Below are 20,368 nucleotides of genomic sequence, written 5' to 3' on the forward strand. Positions count from 1 at the left end.
GGCTGTGCTACCCGCCTGGTGGGGATTGACAAGGGTGGGACTGGCTAGGTCTGGATCTAGCTTAATGAGGGGGGCCAGCTAGGTCTGGGTGTCATGATTTTGAGACACACATGAGTGGGCGGGGTCTTGACTTCGGGTCCCATGGTGTGCTTCAGAATATGACAGCAGGAAGATTTTCACATATATTTTACTAATTTTCTTTCATCTCTGACACTTCTATTATAGAGAAAAAGCAGATAGCAATATTAAAATATTTTTTCTAATTAATTCCCTTTTAATGTGCACCAATTTCATGCACCGGGTCACAAGTTTTGTGTAAATTTCTCTGTGCTAATAAACAAGAACTGCATTTGAACTTGATCTTGGTATTGGTTCATTAGGCTTATCTTTGTAGTAATTGTATAATTTCTGTAGAAATCCTAAATAAATTGCAAATTAATGCATGCACTGTAACATTCTAAAACATGCATTTCAGAGCAGAATATATGCTGTTCAAAATTTTTGATGACAAAACTTCCTGATGTGCAATCTGTGAGCCCTGCAAACAGGTGCATTTTCTTTGGAGAGCTGAACAAAAATGTGGCTTAACATAATGTCCATTTATCTCAGGGTCTGTAACTTGGTTGATTTGCAATAGTTTAAACATCTTTTCAGGAATGCTACTCATCTTGAAAAGTCAAGCAGCATGATGACCATTTCAAATGTAAACACTTTAATTTTGAAAATTTTATGATAATTTTAATTAAGTAGCATTTGAAAAGGGCTATGTTTGAGAATTTTTCTGTTATATACCATATTATAAAAGTGAAACAAAGTCACAGTAATAATGGCATTGCTATTGAGTGCAATTCCTATTTTTCACAACTTCATGTCTCTTAATATTTCTTCTTTTGATATTATATTTGTTTTTAACTTTTAGTTATCAAAAGTGCAGTGTCATAACAGAATGACATATACATTTAAAAGCCCATTCATGTTTATACCTTCCTAGATCTGTTATCTTTTTAAAGGCCTCTTCTAATACATTTACCTATATATGTACACATTTTTCACTTACTGAATTGTAAAAAAGTAGTTAAATTGAATTCAGGAGCTAGATTACATAGGTTCATATCCCTGCTGCACCACTTAGTAGCTGTTTGGCCTTGTGCAAGTTACTTATCCTCTCTGTGCCTCAGTTTCTTCATTTGTAGAACAGAGATAATAATAGAACCTGAGTTTTGTAAGGGTTAAATGAGGTAATACCTGTACAGTGTTTAGCATGCATAGTTAAGTAATTCAGTATTAGCTTTTTAAAAAACATTGATTCATTGACTAATAGAATTGAGCATGGGAATGAAGCTATGTCAAATCCACTACCTGCCTAGAGTGAAACTATTTGCTAGGGAAATAGAGCTGAATAAAACATATCTGGGTGGTAGTTTGATGAATGGAGAAAGGGCATTTGAGCAGCAACATCAGCATGTCTAAGGAAAAGCTTGGGTGTTAAAGAATGCCTGGAAGGGAGAAGGAGTGTAACTTGGAGGCAGTAGTTTTAAGAAGCATAGTTTGGAGTAGTGCAGGTGAGTGATAGAGTAGTGCAGGTGAAGAGATGGAGTTTACATTCAGTGTAATGCTTAACTCAGACTCAACAGGAGAGGTTGAAGGTTTGGGTGGGGGTTAGAAATGGTGTAATCTAGCAGTTATTTTTGTATGCCATTTATTTATTAACTCTTAATTATTTTCTTGTAAGTTATTAATAGTAATCTATTTTCTTATTTTGTCAGATTTATTGAGGTATGATTAGCATACATTGAAATTTGCCTGCAATGAATTTTAACAAATGCATACTGTTGTGTTATCACCCAAATTAAGGTCTAGAGCATTTCCCTTGCATTAGAAAGTTTCATTGTGTTATTTTGTACTCAGTCCCATCTCCCGACCAAACACACATACTCACAGTCCTCAGTAGTGACTGTTCTGATTTCTGTCCCTATAATTTTGCCTCTTTCAGAATGTCATATAAATGGAATTGTATATTACCTGTTTTTAGATTTTTTCCACTTAGCATAGTATAGTCAGTATTCATCCATGTTGTTGTAATTGTTAATCACCACTTTTTATTGCTGAGAACTATGTCACTGTGTGATGAACCACAGTTTGTTCATCTGTTCACCAGTTGGTGGAAATTTGTGTTGTTTCTAGTTTTTGGCTATTAAAAATAAAGCTCCTATAAACATTCATAGATAGGTCTTTGTGTGGGTATGTTTGCATTATCTTGGGTAAATCTTAGGAATGGCATTGTATGGTCACCTGGTAAGTATCCGCTCAATCTTGTTTTGTTTTGTTTTGTGAAGCCTCACCCAAGGATTTTTTTTTCCTTTGAATTTTATAGAAAGTGGAAGGGAGGGGTAGAAAAGAAAGAAGCATCCATGTCAGAGAGACACATCGATTGGTTGCCTTCAGGACACGCCCCAACTGGGGTCATGGATCAAGCCTGCAACCAAGATACGTGCCATTGAGGGAATTGAACCTGAGACCTTTCAGTCTAGGGCTGACGTTCTAGTAACTGAGAAAATCCAGCTGGGGCCATCTGCTTAACCTTTTAAGAAACTGCTGAAGTATTTCCACCAGCAATTCCACTTTCTTCACACTCTTAACAAAATTTGGTATTGCCAGTTTTTCAGTGTAAGCAATTGTACTGAGTATGTAGGGGTTTGAATTTGCTTTTCTCTGTTGACTAGTGCTGTTGAACATATTTTTGTGTGATTATCTGCTATTCATGTCTTTGGCAAAGTGTTCAAATCTTTTACTACTGCCACCCTCCCCCTTTTTTTGGAAGTTAAGTTAGGAAACTTTCTTAGGTAGGACACACACACAAACATGAAACTATTTCTTAGGACATGAAATAAAAGAAATTAATAAATTGGACTTCATCAAAATGAGATAATTTTGCCTCTCAGAAGATGCTATTAAGAAAAACAAAAGACAAGCCATGGACTGGAAGAAAATATTTGCAAAACACAGAGTTACCCTGGCCGGTTTGGCTCAGTGGATAGAGCGTTGGCCTGCAGACTCAAGGATCCCAGGTTCAATTCCCGTCAAGGGCATGTATCTTGGTTGCAGGCACCCCCTGTTGGGGGTGTGCAGGAGGCAGCTGATTGATGTTTCTCTCTCATCGATGTTTCTAACTCTCTATTCCTCTCCCTTCCTCTCTGTAAAAAATCAAATATATATATATATATATATATATATATATATATATATATATTTAAAAACAAACAAAAACACAGAGCTAAAAGGGTTTGTATACAGAATATATAAGGAACTCCTACAACTCAACAGTAGAAAAACCAGTCTATTTCAATTTGAAGAAAAGATTTGTCTCTCTTTTTATCATCATTTGTCATTGTCTTTCAAATTTTTGGTGTAGTAGAAAGCTTGAATATTTTGTGGGGACGGCATAAGTGGGTAATTTCTTTTATGGTTTCAAAACTTAAAAAGTTATATTCCTAGGACCTAGGAACAGATCTGATAAAATAACCTTATTCCTTTAAATCTGTTTTTAAAAACTTTTTTAAAGAATGGAAATGATTTATTCAACTCTTCACTCTGCTTGCAATTTACTAGGAGGACACTTATAGGCTTTATAAAGCCAGAGATTTTTCCTTGCTATTATTAGGTCTAGTAATAATTAATGTCGTTTTCTAATATTTTTTAAATCGAATTTAGTTAAACAATACAACAAAATTTAATCAACAATATAGTTGCTGTTGTTTTCTACTACTTGTGCCCAACACTCAGGAAGCATTTTAATCCCTCTGTTGTAAAATTCTTGTGATTTTGATGCAAAAAATTTGGTCAATGCATTTTTGAGGCATTCTTCATTATTAAATTTTTTTCCAAGAAGAAAGTTTTGCAAAGAACGAAACAAATGGTAATCGGAAGGGGCAATATCAGGAGAATATGCAGGTTGAAGGATAACTTCCCATTCCAACTGGCACATTTTTTCAGCAGTGATTCTTGCAGTATGCGGTCGTGCGTTATCCTGGTGAAGAATTACGCCCTTCCGATTAATCAGCGCGGGTTCTTTTTCTCTTAAAGCTTGGGCTAACCTTTCCAATTGGGCACTATACACTGCACTTGTAATGGTTTGGTTAGATGGTAAAAGTTCATAGTGAAGAATTCCTTTAAAATTCCACCAAACACACAACATCACTTTTTTCGCATGCAAGTCAGGTTTTGGCGTGGGCTGTGGAGCCTCATTTTTTCCAACCATTGAGGCCGCCTTTTCAAATTAACATACAGCACCCATTGTTCATCTCCGGTAACAATTTGCTCTAAAAACGGCAAACGGTTTTGACGAGAGAGGAGCGAACTGCAAATTGTGACTCTTTGATTACGGTTGTTGTCGGTCAACTCATGAGGAACCCATTTTCCAAACTTTTGGACTTTGCCAAGTGCACGCAATTGATTGGAAATTGTTTTTTGAGAACAATTTAAAGTTGTCGCAAGCTCTTGTTGGGTAATTTGAGGATTTTGCACCGAAAGAGCTTGAAGAGCTTCTTGATCAAAATTGGACACAGGGCCTCGACCACTCTTGTCATCTAACGAAAAATTTCCCTTGTGAAATTTCTCAAACCAACGCTGGCATTTTCTGGCGCTAACTGCATCTTGACCAAGAGCACTACAGATGTTTTTTGCAGCCTCACTTGCTTTTCTTCCTAATTGAAACTTGTAAAGCATGCAGTGCCTAATATGCTCTTCATCCGCCATCTTCTTAGCCCTAGTTTTGCAACAAAAACCAAACCAAACACAAACTTTTTCAAGCAAAACTTGTTAATTGCACTTCACACGTTCTGTAGATACCACGTGTTTGAAGGTTATGTCAATACAAGTCAACGCCAAGCAAGATCTTAAACGAATGTTAAAAAACGACATTAATTATTACTAGACCCGATATTTTGCATTTTTACATTACTTTCTGTACTCAGTTCAGTGTCTGACTCAATATTTGTTGAGTAAATGTTTGTTAAATATAATGTATGCATACATTTTACTTAATTTTCCCACATTGGTCCTAGCTATTCCAGCAGCATTTGTTTTTTAATTTTTCCTTTCCCTCTTTTATGATGCTAACTACCATGAGTTTGTTTGTTAATTGGTATATTAGTTTCATAAGTCCCATAACAAATTACCATAAACATGGTTGATTAGAACAACACATATTTTGGAGATCACAAGTTGGACATGGGTTTTATGGGACTAAAGTCAAGACAGTGGTACATTCTTTCCTGGATGCCCTAGGAGAGAGTCCTGGTTCTTCTCTTTTCCAGCTTTTAGAGGCCACTCACATTATTTGACTTGTGGCTTCCTCCCAACCTATGGAATAATGCATCCCTCAGCCTTTCAGGACTCCTGGGAATAGATCTGGCCCTTTGGATAATCTAGGCCTATAGTTGGCAAACTGCGGCTCGAGAGCCACATGCGGCTCTTTGGCCCCTTGAGTGTGGCTCTTCCACAAAATACAACAGACTGAGCGAGTCTATTTTGAAGAAGTGGCTTTAAGAAGAAGTTTAAGTTTAAAAAATTTGGCTCTCAAAAGAAATTTCAATCTTTGTACTGTTGATATTTGACTCTGTTGACTAATGAGTTTGCTGACCACTGATCTAGGCTGATCTCATCATCTCAAGGTCCTTAGTTACATCTGAAAAATGCATTTGCCATGTCAGGTAACATATGAGGGATTGTTTCTGAAATTAGGATGTCTGAACATTTTGAGGAGGCCACTATTCTGCCTGCTACCTATAGCATGCTTATTAGTTCATATTTTACATCTCTCATGTATATTTCTGTTTTAGTTCTAATATTACTGTTTTTAACTTTAGTATCACTTTAAAAATAACTTTTTAATATGAAAATATGCTGATGTTTCAAATATTGTTTCTCTATATAATTGAGCTTAGCATGTTGAATTTTCTTATAAATGTTTAAAGATTTTTTTCCCATATAGAAAGTTTTATTAGTATTTTAATTGGATTTATGAGAAAGAAGTTCCTGGTACTGATACTCATTTTGCTGGCATCATCTGGCCTGGTCTCACCTTTCAATTAGTAATTTTTATCTCTCACTAAGTGTTAGTCACTCACTGGTACCATTCAGTTAGAAAATATGCTTTTAGCCATGTGTGGAATGTACTGTCATATAATTTTTGATGAAAAGGCTGTTTCTACTATTGGGGAAGAATTTTTCTTAGGGAAGAGATGAAAGAGATGAAAGGAGATGAGAAAGTTTTGTTCATAGAGTTAAATCCCATGTAGCATAGTATCAAGTGCTCTTTTGTTTAACTCATTAGCAAATTGTTCACAGACTTGTGAATTCAGGAAATCTTTCATTTAGTAGAGTTAAAGATATTATTAATTTGGTGACTGCTATGGATTTCCCCAAATTGAAGAGATGTGGAAATTGAGCTCTCTTCCAATATTAGTAAATATCATTTTTAGAGGTAAGGACTTTTTTTTATTTTAAACAGTTTGGAGAAAAATTTTTGGAGAGAAATTTTCAGAGAGAAAAATATTTTTATGGAGAAGCCAATACTGAACTTTAACCTGTTAGATGCTGATTATTGGATCAATCTTTCATTATTGTAAAAGTGAAAAATTTGAACAAACACATGATAGAAAAGGCTCTTTATGTGTATTATTCTTATAGAAATAGACACTTTTTTTTTTTTTAAAGGTTGGTAGAGTTTTTAGGTAGTTTTAAAGTTTTGGTTTGATATTTCTTTAAAAAAAAAGTATATTTCTTTATTGATTTCAGAGAGGAAGGGAGGAGAGAGAGATAGAAACATCCATGATGAGAGAGAATCATTGATCGGCTGCCTCCTACATGCTCTCTACTGGGGATCAAGCCCACAACCCAGGCATATGTCCTAGGTGGGAATCGAACCTGGGACCCTTCAGTCCACAGGCTGACGCTCTATCCACTGAGCCAAGCCGGCTAGAGCTGTCTGATATTTCTTAATTAGAATGATGACAGGTTGCCCTAATTTATTTATATACAATCAAAATTAAGAGAGGTAATGAGAAAGTTCCTTTGCATCTAGGTTTATGTGTATATTTAATGTAGATACACTCTTACTCGTGAAAGGATATTGGAATACAATCAAGGGATAGTAAAACCCCAGCCTGGTTCTGGTAAGTATAAAAAGACTCACACCAGGGAATAGAGAAATGTGGATAAAGAGTAGTCTTTGCACATTTTCCATAGGATTAGCCACAGCAATGCTAAGATTGCTCTTAACTCTCTGGTGACTTCCTTTTACTAGTAGAATAAAATCTAAAATACATAGCATGAACTATAAGGTCTCATATACAGGGGGCGGGCAAAAGTAGGTCTGTAGTTATTCATATGAAAAACAATATAATACAAGAATCAATAATATAAGAATAAAGTCTGTGTTACACATACAACTAAAACCTACTTTTGCTCACCCGATATCTTCCCTTAATTGTCTGACTCCATCTCCTTCCACTCTGCATCTCACTTCCCATCATTTCTCTTTTATGTGTTCTTTCCCCTGGAGGTTCATGTTGATGCTTCTATCTTAGGATCCTGGTCCCAGGATTAATGTTACCTATTCCAAGGTTTACGTGGACCACTGTTGCAAAATTGCTCTCTCCACCTCCTGCCACTCCCAGATTTTTTTTTTCCTTTTTCCTTTAAAATTTATATTTTTCTTCATAGCCTCTGTCATGATAGGATATGAACATTTTTAAATTATTTACATGTTGGTCTCCATTATTAAAATATAAATTCTATAAAGTAGGGATGTGGTATTTTTCATCACTATATCCCCAATTCCTAGAACTGTTGGTGGTTAATAGATCTTTGTCAAGGAATGGGTGCATGCCGGTGGTGATGTGTGGGGGAGAATTTGGGGGTATAGTTTGTCTTGGTCTCTTGAAAGTCCAGGTTCATTGGCTAGCATTCAGCGATCATTTAGTAATGGCCTTCATGTAGATAGGAAAAGGGAGATTCATGAAATGTGTCACCTATGTGCCATTCCTAGATGAGATCTACTAGGCAAAAATTGAGTTCGATTATTCCTGCACCTCAGTTTCCTAAGCCTTAGGAGTATGGTAATATTTAGCCTAGGAATGTTCTTAGGGTTAATGAGATAGTGCATGAGTTGTGTTATCACAGAGCATAGGACATAGTAATTGCTTAAGAAATATTAGCTATCACTGTGTTATTCCCAGTCATCAACTTATCTAGCTATTGGTTGTTCCGACAAAAAGATACTTCAAGTATACTAAAGTAGGACCTCTGCAGAATAGTATCAGTTTGCTCACTGACTGACTGATTATTTTTTTTATTTTTATTTTTTTTAGCCAACTTGGCAAAATTGTGTTTGGGATATGTATTACTTCCTAGAGCTGCCGTTACAAATTACCACAAACTTGGGGCCAATTTAGACATACTCCAGAGGTCCACTTTCCAGTGTGGTTGTTAGTAGCCACACATGACTATTTAAATTAATTAAAGTTAAAATTTAGTTCCTCAGTCACAGTAGCCACATTTCAAATACCCAGTAAGTGTGGCTACCATATTGGACAACACACAGCATATAATCATTTCTATCACTGCAGAAAATGCTTTTTGATAGCACTGCTCTAAACAATAGGGAATTTCTGAATAGTACTTTTATTTGCTTCAGATGACTTTCTATAGGTTTGTTTCTTCAATATATGTTTAGTTATAAATGTGGAGTGGTTCATAATACCTGAATAAAATATTTTTTATGGATTTCTTTTAAAAGTTCTACAGCAGAATGATTCATTAATATTATTCATGAATTGTTTATTCACCAACTCCCTTTTTCATTGTGGTGAACATATGGAGTCGGTAATAGAACATACTGCATGTCTTTTCCCCCCCTGTATATTTATAACTAAGTGCCTGGAGGACACAAGATACTGTTTTATTTATTTTATTTGAATTATATGCCAGAGACTAAGCTCTTGTGTATTGAAGGCTTCAATTTATAGTATTAATTAAGAACAGCTTTTCTTTTATTCCCAGAAAGAATTCAATGTATTCTTCTTTACTGTATGTGAATCTGGAGTTTGTTCTTTCTTTCAGATTGTTTTATCTTCTCTACTTGTCTTATCCCATGCTTTTTATTTTGTTTCCTAACTTCTCCCTCTTCCATTTAACTCCCACTCTTCTCTGTGTTTTCTGTCTCACCTTTCCCCCCCACTCCCTATCATCCACTCCTCCAATTTCATCCTTACAAAAAATGGAAATAACACAATATTTTCAGAAAATGCTTATTTGTAATTAAATTCTTTAAAATGTTTTTCTTCAACTTTCATAGACCCTTATTTTTAAAGTTTTGGAGCTTCCTCATATTACCAGTGATTAAATAATCATGTGTGGCCAGTATTTATTTTTCTGCCATGAGAAATGTAATCAATTACTTTTACTATAAATCAGAGGTTATATTTTGAGCTGTATACATTCGTGCAAATTCTATAAGACCATCAGAGTAAAAGAAAATCTCTGTTAGACATGCACATGTATTTCACTTAAAAACATTTTTATTTTGATGTAATTTTATATTCATAGAAAAGCTGCAAAAATAATTATCATAAATTCATTACCCAGATTTTCCAAATGTTAATTTTTAACTAATTTGGTAATTCTCTTTTTATAAATACACATTTTTTTTCCTGATTATTATTTTTTTCTTTTTTATCCTCACCCGAGGGGTACATGCTTAGAGAGAGGGAGATGGGAGGGAAAAGGAGGGAGAGACCATATTCATATCTTTCAGTTGTCCCAATAATGTCCTTAATAGGATAAGAATCCAGATCCAAAGCTGCATTCAGCTGTCAGGTCTCTTTAGTCTTCTTTGATGTGGAACATTTTCTTAGTTTTTCATTGAGTTTCATGACCTTTACATTTGACTACCTTCAACACTTCTTTGTAATAAGAGCTTTTTATTTTTTTGGTAATATAATTCACAAACCATACAATTTTACCATTTCAAATGCTTAATTCGGTGTTTTGTTTTTTTTAATTCAGTCACAGAGTTATGTGACTATTACCACCATAAACTTTAGAATATCTTCCATCACTCCAAAGGAAACTCTATACTCCTTAGCAGTTTCTTCAATTTCTATAACTACCTATCCATAGGCAAGTACTAATCTACTTTGTTTTTGAAGATTTTCCTATTCTGGACTTTCATATACATGGAACAATTTAATATTTGACTTTTTTAGTCTGACTTCTTTTACTTAGCATAATATTTTAGCATATATTAATATTTCTTTCTCTTTTATGGTATAATGATATTTCATTGTATTTCTATGCCACTTTTATCTGCCAGTTGATGGGACTTTTGGTTGTTGCTATTAGGAATAATGCTGCTATGAACATTTCTCTACAAGTTTTTGTGTGGAAATACGTTTTCATTTCTCTTGGATATGTACTATCTAGGATTGGAATTACTGGATCATATGTTAATTTTACATTTAACCACTTGAGGATCTGCCAGATTGTTTCCCAAACCAATTGCACCAATTTACTATGTTTCTACTAGCAATGTATAAGTGTTCCAATTTCTCCTTATTCTTGCCCACCTTGTTATTGTCTTTTATTTTATTTTATTTTTTTAAGAAAGGAGAAAGATATAGAGAGATGGTGCGTTAGTGATAGAGATAGAAATGATAGAAAGATAGAAAGATAGAAAGATAGAAAGATAGATAGATAGATAGATAGATAGATAGATAGATAGGGAAAAACACATTGATAGGTTACCTTCTGTATGCACTCCGACTGGGCATCAAACCTGCAATCTGTGTATATATGCCCTGACCGGAATTGAACCCATGACTTTTTGGTGCATGGGACAATGCTCCAACCAACTGAACCCTGTCAGCCAGGGCTTGCCATTCTTTTAATTATAGCCATTCTAGTGCATATTAAGTGGTATTTCATTATGTTAAATATACATAACATTATATTTATAATTTTAACCGATTTTAAGTAGTATACTGTTCAGTGTCATTAAGTACAGTCACACTCTTCCAACACCACCATCTATCGATAGTTTCAGGTATTTCTCTTTCTAAACTGAAAAATCTTTATTCATTAAACAATAACTCCCCATTCCTACATAATGGTTTTGATTTGCATTTTCTGGTTGGCAGATGATATTAAGTATCTTTTCCTGTGTTTGTCATTTATATATCTTCCTTAGAGAAGTGTGTACTCATCTATTTTGCCTATTTGTAAATGGTGTATTGTCTTTGTATTATTGAGTTGTAGTTCTTTTTAAAAAATATATATATTTTATTGATTTTTCTTAGAGAGGAAGAAAGAGGGATAGAGAGTTAGAAACATCGATGAGAGAGAAACACCGATTAGCTGCCTCCTGCACACCCCACTGAGGATGTGCCCACAACCAAGGTACATGCCCTTGACCAGAATCAAGCCTGGGACCCTTGAGTTCACAGGCGGACACTCTATCCACTGAGCCACACTCGTCAGGGCTTACTATTATTTTTAATTGTTTCAAGTATTACAAATAGTAGTACATTTGTCTCCTTTTCCCCCCCCTCAGTGACCTCCACCTGGCCTTCCCTAGCCCCTGGCTCATGCTCTCAACTCCTCACCTTCCAGTGTCTGTGTCCATTGGTTATGCTTATATGCATGCATACAAGTCGTCTCTTAACCCCCCTCTCCCCCAACCCTCCCATGCCTTCCTGCTGTAGTTTGACAGTCTGTTCTATACTTCTTTGCATCTATTTTTATTCATCAGTTTATAATGTTATTTATGTTCCACAAATGAGTGAGATCATGTGGTATTCAATATTTATCTTTCACTGACTGGCTTATTTCACTTAGCATAATGCTCTCTTTTTTTTTTGTTTTAACAGCAGCATAGTATTCCATTGTGTAGATGTACCATTGTTTTCTAATTTACTCATCTGCAGATGGGCACTTAGGCTGTTTCCAAATCTTGGCTATTGTAAATTGTGCTGCTATGAACATAGGGGGATATATACACACACACACACACACACACACACACACACACACACACACACACACTTTCTGATCGGTGTTTCTGTTTTCTTGGGATATATTCCTAGAATTGTTATTTCTGGGTCAGATGGCAGATCCATTTTTAACTTCTTGAGGAAACGCCATACTGTTTTTCACAGTGGCTGCACCAGTCTGCATTCCCACCAGCAGTGAAGGAGGGTTCCTTTTTCTCCTCATCCTCTCCAGCACTTGTCCTTGGTTGATATGTTGATGATAGCCATTCTGGCAGGTGTGAGCTGGTACCTCATTGTTCTTTTGGTTTGCATTTCTCAGATGATTAGTGACTTTGAGCAGGTTTTATATGTCTCTTGGCCTTCTGTATGTCCTCTTTTAAAAAAAAAAGTCTATTTAGGTCCTTTGTTCATTTTTTTTTTTTTTTTTTGATTGGGTTATCTTCCTTTGTTAATTTGTATGAGTTTTCTCTAAATGTTGGAGATTAAACCCTTATCGGAGATAACATAGGCAAATGTTCTCTTTCTATGAGTTCATTATTGATGTATAGAAAAGCCATATACTTCTGGGCTTTAATTTTGTGTCCTGCTACATTGCCAAATTCATTTATTAAGTTTAGTAGTTTTTTGATGGAGTCTTTGTGTGATTTTCTGTGTACGATATCATGTCATCTGCAAATAAGGACATTTTTACTTCTTCTTTTACAATTTGGATACCTTTTATTTTTTCTCATTATCTGATCATAATGGCTAGTACTTCCAGTATTGTGTTGAACAGGAGTGGTAAGAGTGGGCATCTCTGTCTAGTTCTTGTTCTTAGGGGAAATGGTTTTAGTTTTTGCTCATTGAGTATGATGTTGGCTGTGGTTTTGTCATATATGACTTTTATTTTGTTGAGATATGATCCTTCTATTCACACCTTGCTGAGAGTTTTTATTACGAAAGGGTGTTGGATTTTGTCAAAAGCTTTTTCTGCATCAATGGATATGATTAGATGGTTTTTATTTCTCAGTTTGTTTATGTGGTGTATCACGTTTATGGATCTGCAGATATTGTGCCATACTTGCATCCCAGGAATAAATCCCACTTACTCATGATGTATGATCTTTCTAATGTAATGCTGGGTTTGATTTGCTAGAATTTTGTTGAGGATTTTGGCATCTATGTTCACAAGGGCTATAGGCATGTAATTCTCTTTCTTTGTGTTTTCTTTATCTGGTTTTGCGATTAGAATAATGCTGGCTTCTTAGAAAGAGCTTGGGTGTGTTTTCCTCTTGAAATTTTTGGAATAGTCTGAGGAGGATAGGTTTTATTTTTTCTTTGAATGTTTGATAAAACTCGCCCCTGAAGCCATCTGGACCAGGACTTTTGTTGTTTGGAATATTTTTGATGACTGCTTCAATTTCCTCCATAATTATCAGCATATTAAGATTTTTTTTACTCCTCCTGGTTGTGTTTTGGAAGGTTGTATTCTAGGAATATGTCCATTTCTTTTAAGTTAACTAGTTTGTTGGAATTGAGTTGCTCATATTATTTTTTTATGATGCTTCGTATTTCTATTGGGCCTGTTGTTATTTCGGCTTTTTCATTTTTTATTTTGTTTATTTGGGTTCTCTCTTTTCTTGGTGAGCCTGGATAAAGATTCATCAATCTTGTTTATCTTTTCAAAGAACCAGCTCTTGATTTCATGGCTCTTTTGTATTTTTTTTTCAGTCCCTATGTCATTTATTTCCACTCTGATCTTTATTATTTCCTTCCTTCTGCTCACTCTGGGCTTTTCTTGTTGTTCTCTTTTTAGTTCTTTAAGTTGCAGAATTAGATGGTTTATTACCAGTTTTTTTGAGGTAGGCCTGTAATGCTATAAACTAATGCTTTTACAGTGTCCCATAGAGTTTGGATTTTTATGTTTTTATTGTTGTTTATTTCCAGTTTTATGTTGTTGTTTTTTTTTAAATTTCTTCTATTTTAGTCATTATATTACTTGTTATCTTTGTAGCCATTGACATTGTTGGCTACTTCCTCCTTTTTGAACTTTTTGTTATCCTGGCTTTGATTGCATTTTTTTTTTTTTAAGGAAACCACATGATTCTTCTAATAAAACTGAACTTAATGCTTTCAGTGGTTCCAGGGAGACACATCTCCAATAAAGTAGGTTTGTTTGGGACTAAAGATTCTACATTCTCTAACATTTACTTTGCCTTTGTCAGTTTCCCAACAGTTATTGCTTCTGCTTAACTAGTAGTAGGATAAGTGGCTAGAGGCAGAGCTGGATTTGAGTATGTTCTCACAAGACTTTCCTTATCTCCTAGAATACACTTAAGGTAAAGGAATATTTTAAAGACAATTGCCATTGCATTTTTCGTAAAGTTTTCTTAAAGGTTATTTTTTTGGTCTCATTCGAGGTCTTTGCAACATTGTTGTATAGTAAAGATTAGAAATAACATAAAGGCCAATTAACGGGACTGGATTAATGTTTGTTATGGTATATACTAGAGGCTCAGTGCACAAAATTTGTGCACATGACGGTTCCCTAGTGGCTGCCGACTGCCAGCCAGTGTGCTTCCCTTCCCCCAGCTACTTACTGCCACTGCTGCCACCACCGGCTGGGGTGGGGGACCCCTCCTTTCCCCACCTGCTGCTGCCATCAATTCCCCCTCTTTTGAACTCCTGTTCAAGGGGACAATTTGCATGTTAGGCTTTTATTATATAAGATATACATGAAATATTGGGCAGCTAGTAAAATAAATGAAGTAGGCCTATAAACTGGTGATGTATAGAAAACAAATCAAGGACAGGTCTATTTTACATGTCATCTATCTATGTCTCATAACAACAACAAACAAAAAAAAAAAGGAAAAGAAAAAAATTATAGAATATATCTATACTAGAAGCTCAATGCATGAAATTCATGAAAGAGTAGTCCTTCCTTCCCCCAGCTGCAGGAACCATCTTCCCTTTAGCACACAGGACCCGGGCTTCCCTCTGGCTGCTGGCAGGTACCTGTGACCTGGGCTTCCCTCACAGACCCAGCTTCATCTGGAAGGTGCTCGGAAGGACATCCAGTCTAATTAGCATATTATGCTTTTACTATTATAGATTAGACCCCTTTAAGCATGGTTTTGCTTTCTGCAGTTTCAGTTACTTGTGGTTAAACACACTATTAAATAGAAATTTCCAGAAATAAACAACTCTTAAGTTTTAAATTGTGTGGTGCTTAAATAAATCTCATGCTGTCCTGCACTATTCTACTCTGTGCCCTCTGGGATGTGAATCATCCCTTTGTCCATAGTATTCATGCTGTATATGCCACCCACCCTCTAGTCACTTATTATTGGTTACTGTTGTTAATCTCTTATTATGCCTAATTTATAACTTAAACTTTATTATAGGTGTATGTGTATAGGAAAAGACAACATATATGGGATTTGTTACTATCTTTGATTTTAGGTACCCATTGGGGGTGGTCTCGGAACATATATCTCATGGATAAAGGGGGGCTACACTATAAAGGGTGAGGCAAATGTAGGACAAATCAAGGACAGGTCTTCATATGGAAAGTAATACAATACTAAATAAATAGTACTACAGTAATTAACTCTTTCATCTGCCCTGCATATAAATGTTTAATAATAGGAAATGTCTTGGTATCTACTCATCAGATAATTATGAGTAATTCGTCTGAGGAGTGGAAATGGAACATGGAGGATGTTATGGGTTACCTTATTTCTGCTTTGTTTGAATTTGCTCTGTGAACAAATTTCTTTTGTAATAAAACAATGGGCTGGATATCAACTTACAATCTAAGTTAACTTTCTCTATTCCTTTAGCTTCTTGGACTACAATCTTTGCTTTTTCCACTTTCCATCAAAACTCCAACCACTCTAACTCCGTCTCCCTAGTGGGCCTCTTCTAATCTAACCCTACTTATCCTCAAGAAGCATTCCTGGGTCACTCAGTCAGATTTTATTACCTTTCCTCTGTGATCTCCTGATGCCCTGGGAAATCTTTCTTAGTCACTCATGTCTAGGGCAGGAGCTGTTAATATTTGACTTTGTAGTCCATGGGCCTGAGCACAATACCCAGCACTGGGTAGAAATTCATTAAAAGGGGTTTCAGTGTTAAAGTAATAAAACAGAGTATTTGGGGTCGATCTCCTTAATATCAGCCTGTCCTTTAGTGTGGGTTGTCATTTGTTGTTTTTTTTTTTTTTTTAAGCTCTGTGTGAAGAGACATGTTTTAATTAAACTTTAGTTGATATCTCAGGACTTTTGAGTTTATATTGATAAGTTCTTTTAACAACTCCAGGAAATTTATTTAAATACAGTATGATTTCTTTAATTGTCATTAGAGGACAGGAGAGTGATAGTTTCATATTTCATTATAACAAAACCTCAATATAGAATATTTAAAAAAATACTGTCAAATACATTAATTAAAGAAAACCTGCATTTGTGGGTTTAGAAAGTGTGTAACATTGATTCAAGAGGAAGGATAAACAAATTAATATTTCTTCTTTGGATAACCAGCTTGTCTAACAGTTTGTTTTCTTTCCAGGTTCAACAGATAGATCGTGTAGTAGAAGTTGTGGAGGAAACAATTAAAGGTAATTCTTGAAAGAAAGATAAGCAGGGGCATATCTTGTATATACAACTGCCTGATGGAGGTAAACCTGGAGGGGGTACAGAGACGGTGGACAGAACAGAGTAGCCCCATTCCTCTCAGCTTGTTCTAAGAAGGAGGGCCAGTCACCATCTTCCATGGTTTCCATCTTCTTTGCCATTCTTTATTTTTTTACTATTTTCTTCTTAGACATATAAAAAAGAGTCATCCACCATAACAGTCTCCTATTCCTTCAGCTCGGTGTTGCAATGATGTTTGAGGCTTTAAAGTATCTGAGGTATATATTTATAAAAATACTACTTAGTTAACATTTATTGAGCATCTTTGTGAAAATTTTTGTTTTTGATTAAAATTTTGTCCCTGGCTGCTTCATGCATTGATTGATCTCATATAAGAAATATATATTTGATTAGCTTATAAGGGAGTTAGTTCATAGTTCTTTTATTTTCTTTATTTTTATTTTTAATTGAATTTATTGTGGTAACATTGGTTAATTAAATTATATAGGTTTCAAGCCTATAATACACATCATCTGTATATCATATTGTATGTTCACCATGCCAAGCCAAATCTCCTTATATCTCTGTTTATCTCCCCTTTATCCTTTTCTATCCTTCCAACCCCCTTTTCCTCTGGTAATCACCATACTGTTCTCTGTATCTGTGTGCTTTTTTTTTCTTTTCTTTTTTTTTTTTTTTCTTAATCCCTTAACCCTTTTCACCCAGCACCCCTTCCTACTCCTCTCTGGTAGCTGTCAGCCTGTTCTCTGCCTATGGGTCTGTTTTTCTTTTGTTTGTTAGTTTATAAGTGACATCATGTATATTTGCCTTTTCTCTGGCTGGATTATTTCACTGAGTATAATAATCTCCAGCTCCATCCATGCTTTCACAAAGGGTCAGATTTTCTTCTTTTTGATGGCAGAGTAGTGCAACAGCTTTTTTATTCAGTCATTTACTTATGGGAACTTGAGCTACTTTTAAATCTTGGCCATTGTAAATAATGCTACAACATAGGGAGCATATATTCCTTCAAATTAGTGTTTTGGCTTTTTAAAGTATAATTTTTGTAGTTTCACTGGAAAATAATCATTCTTTGCTTATTTCATCAATGTTCTTTGAAAGAGTTTTTTATTTTTGTCACTGACAAGTAAGCCATTTTTAATTCTGTGGTTTAATTCATAAATATTTGTAGCTTCTTTTTCCTTGGTTAGATTAGCACAAATGAAACTGGTAATAGGATATTGAAATATTAAGTTAAATGAATAGAGTTCTCACTTAAATTATTACTGTGTTTCTTGTAATGAGAAATTTACTTACAAACAACAACAACCAAATACATTGCTTTCTTCAAATTGAAATTTTTCAAAACCACATTTTTTTCTGTTGCATTTATCTGCTACCTTCCACATGCTATGATTAATGCTTATTAATTTTGAATCTTTGATTTATTAAGAGATTGATAACCACAGAAGATGAGAATGACACTGTACCTTAATCTTTTCTTGAAATTCCAAAATAAAATGAAATGTCATGACTACAGATTTTTAGCAGTGATAATTTGAATGTTTTCTTTAAACTGTACTCACTCTTTCTTGGAGAATTCAGAAGTACTGCCATTTATTGAGCACTTAGGGTGTCACAGGCCCTGTGCTAAGCACTTAACATGCATTAAGTCATTTAATCTTCACGAAGTCCTGTGAAGTGAGGTGGGTATAAATATCATTCTCATATTTCAGATGAAGAATGGGAGACACAGGCTCCATGGCTGGTACCGTAAATGGCAGAATTAGGATTTGAATCAGTTCTGGCTCTATGGTGCTGTGACGTCTCTGCTCTCTACCAGCTCAGAGTCACTGCTTTATGCTTGATCGGCTTGTTAAAGGAGGGCTTCAGGGTATTTAAGCATATTGTTGCCTTATTTATTCTCTGTTAGAGTACCAGGCACACACTGTCCACTCAATAATTTGTTTAAAGGAGTTAATGGTAATGAAGGTAACACAGAAGAAAATCTAGGCAGTGACTTTTTAGATCCAACACTCAAGGCATGATTCATGAAAGAAATAATTGATAAGCTAGACTTCATTAAAATTAAAAACTGTGTTGCAAAAGACACTATTAAGAGAGTGAGAAGACAAGACACAGACTGTGAGAAATATATTTGGAAGACATCTCTGATAAAGTATTCTTACCCAAAATATTCAAGAACTCTTAACGTTCAATAACAAAATAAGCAGTCTGATTTTTAAAATGGGCCAACAACCTGAATAGAAACTTCACAAAAACACATATACAAATGGTGAATAAGGATATGAATTGATGATAAATATATGTTATTAGTCGGTTGAAAATTGAAATAACAATGACCTACCACTGCTCTGTATGGCCAAAATCTGAAACACTGACAACACCAAATGCTGAAGGGAATGTGGAGCCACTGGGGCTCTCATTCATTGCTGTTAGGAATACAAAACATTTGGTAGTTTCTGACAAAACTAAACATATTCTTTCCATATGATCCAGCAGTTATACTCCTTGGTATTTAGCCAAAGAAGTTGAAAACATATGTCCACACAAAAACCTGCACACATATGTGTATAGCAGTTTTATTCAGATTATAACAAATATACCACTTTGGTGGGGAGTATTGATAATAGGGGTGTTGATATATTTGTTGATATTACAAATATACTACTATGGTGGGCTGTGTGTGTGTGTGCTGGAGGGAAAGGGGTGTTTGGGAACTCTTATTTTCTTCTCAGTTTCATGTGAACCTAAAGCTGTTTTAGAAAATAGTCTGTTAAAAAACAATGAATAGTAAATATCATGATGCTCAGGAGGCTGCCAAATGGCTTGCAGATAAATAATTTCTATAGGAAATCATAGAAGGTAAAGGTAAACTATGTTTTTTAATACAACAATTCTGACACCAAATGTATACGTTTTCTACACTAAGAAATTCTGACACTAGCTATCCAGAGTTAGGGCAGATGTCATAGGCTAAGGCCTCCGTCTGACAATACTTGCCCTCCACTTCAGTGGGTTAATTGTAAGTCCAGATTGTCACCTATACTTCTGACAGACCAATGATCAATTGGGTTTTTATGACCCCCTCCTTAGATTTGGTAATTTGCAAGAATAGCTTAAAGAATTTAAGAAAGCCCTTACTTACTATTACTGGTTTATCATAAGAGAGACAAGTCAGGAACACCCAAATGAAGAAATGCTTAGGGCAGGGTGTGTGGAAAGGATTACAAAGCTTCTTTGCTCCCTGGGTGCACCACCCTCCCAGCACCCCAATACTTTTACCAACTTGGAAGCTCTCCAACCCCCATCATATGTGTGTGTGTGTGTGTGTGTGTGTGTGTGTGTGTGTGTTTCTTTCTGGAAGCTACATTACACAGACATGATTAACTAAATCATTGCCCATTGGTGATTGAGCTTAATGTCTAGCCCCTCTCCCCTCTCTGGAGGTAGAGTCTGTGTGGCTGAAAGTTCCAAACTCCTAACATATGATTGGCTCCTATGGTCACCACACCCATCCTTCAAGAATGTCCTCATTAGCTCATGCACAGATATCGTTGGCATAAACTTACTAGCATAAATTCAGAAAGGGGCTTATTATGAATAACAAAAAATGCTCTAGTCGCTCCTGTCACTCAGGAAATTATGAGTTTTAGGAACTCTATCTTGGGTGAAGACCAT

The 20,368-nt window shown here is 35.4% G+C and overlaps 1 protein-coding gene across 6 annotated transcripts in view; it reads left to right on the forward strand.

Annotated features, from left to right (window-relative positions):
* The window catches only part of CDKAL1 (CDK5 regulatory subunit associated protein 1 like 1), a 625,188-nt gene that overhangs the window by 199,208 nt on the left and 405,612 nt on the right, over nt 1-20,368 (forward strand). For all 6 annotated transcript variants that reach the window (XM_036448124.1, XM_045584325.1, XM_036448129.1 and 3 more), the window contains one exon: nt 16,602-16,650. In XM_036448124.1, coding sequence (XP_036304017.1) covers nt 16,602-16,650 — 49 coding nt within the window. The remainder of the gene's footprint in view (nt 1-16,601; nt 16,651-20,368) is intronic.

Source organism: Pipistrellus kuhlii, unplaced genomic scaffold, assembly GCF_014108245.1.
Source record: "Pipistrellus kuhlii isolate mPipKuh1 unplaced genomic scaffold, mPipKuh1.p scaffold_m20_p_2, whole genome shotgun sequence".
Classification (NCBI taxonomy): domain Eukaryota; kingdom Metazoa; phylum Chordata; class Mammalia; order Chiroptera; family Vespertilionidae; genus Pipistrellus; species Pipistrellus kuhlii.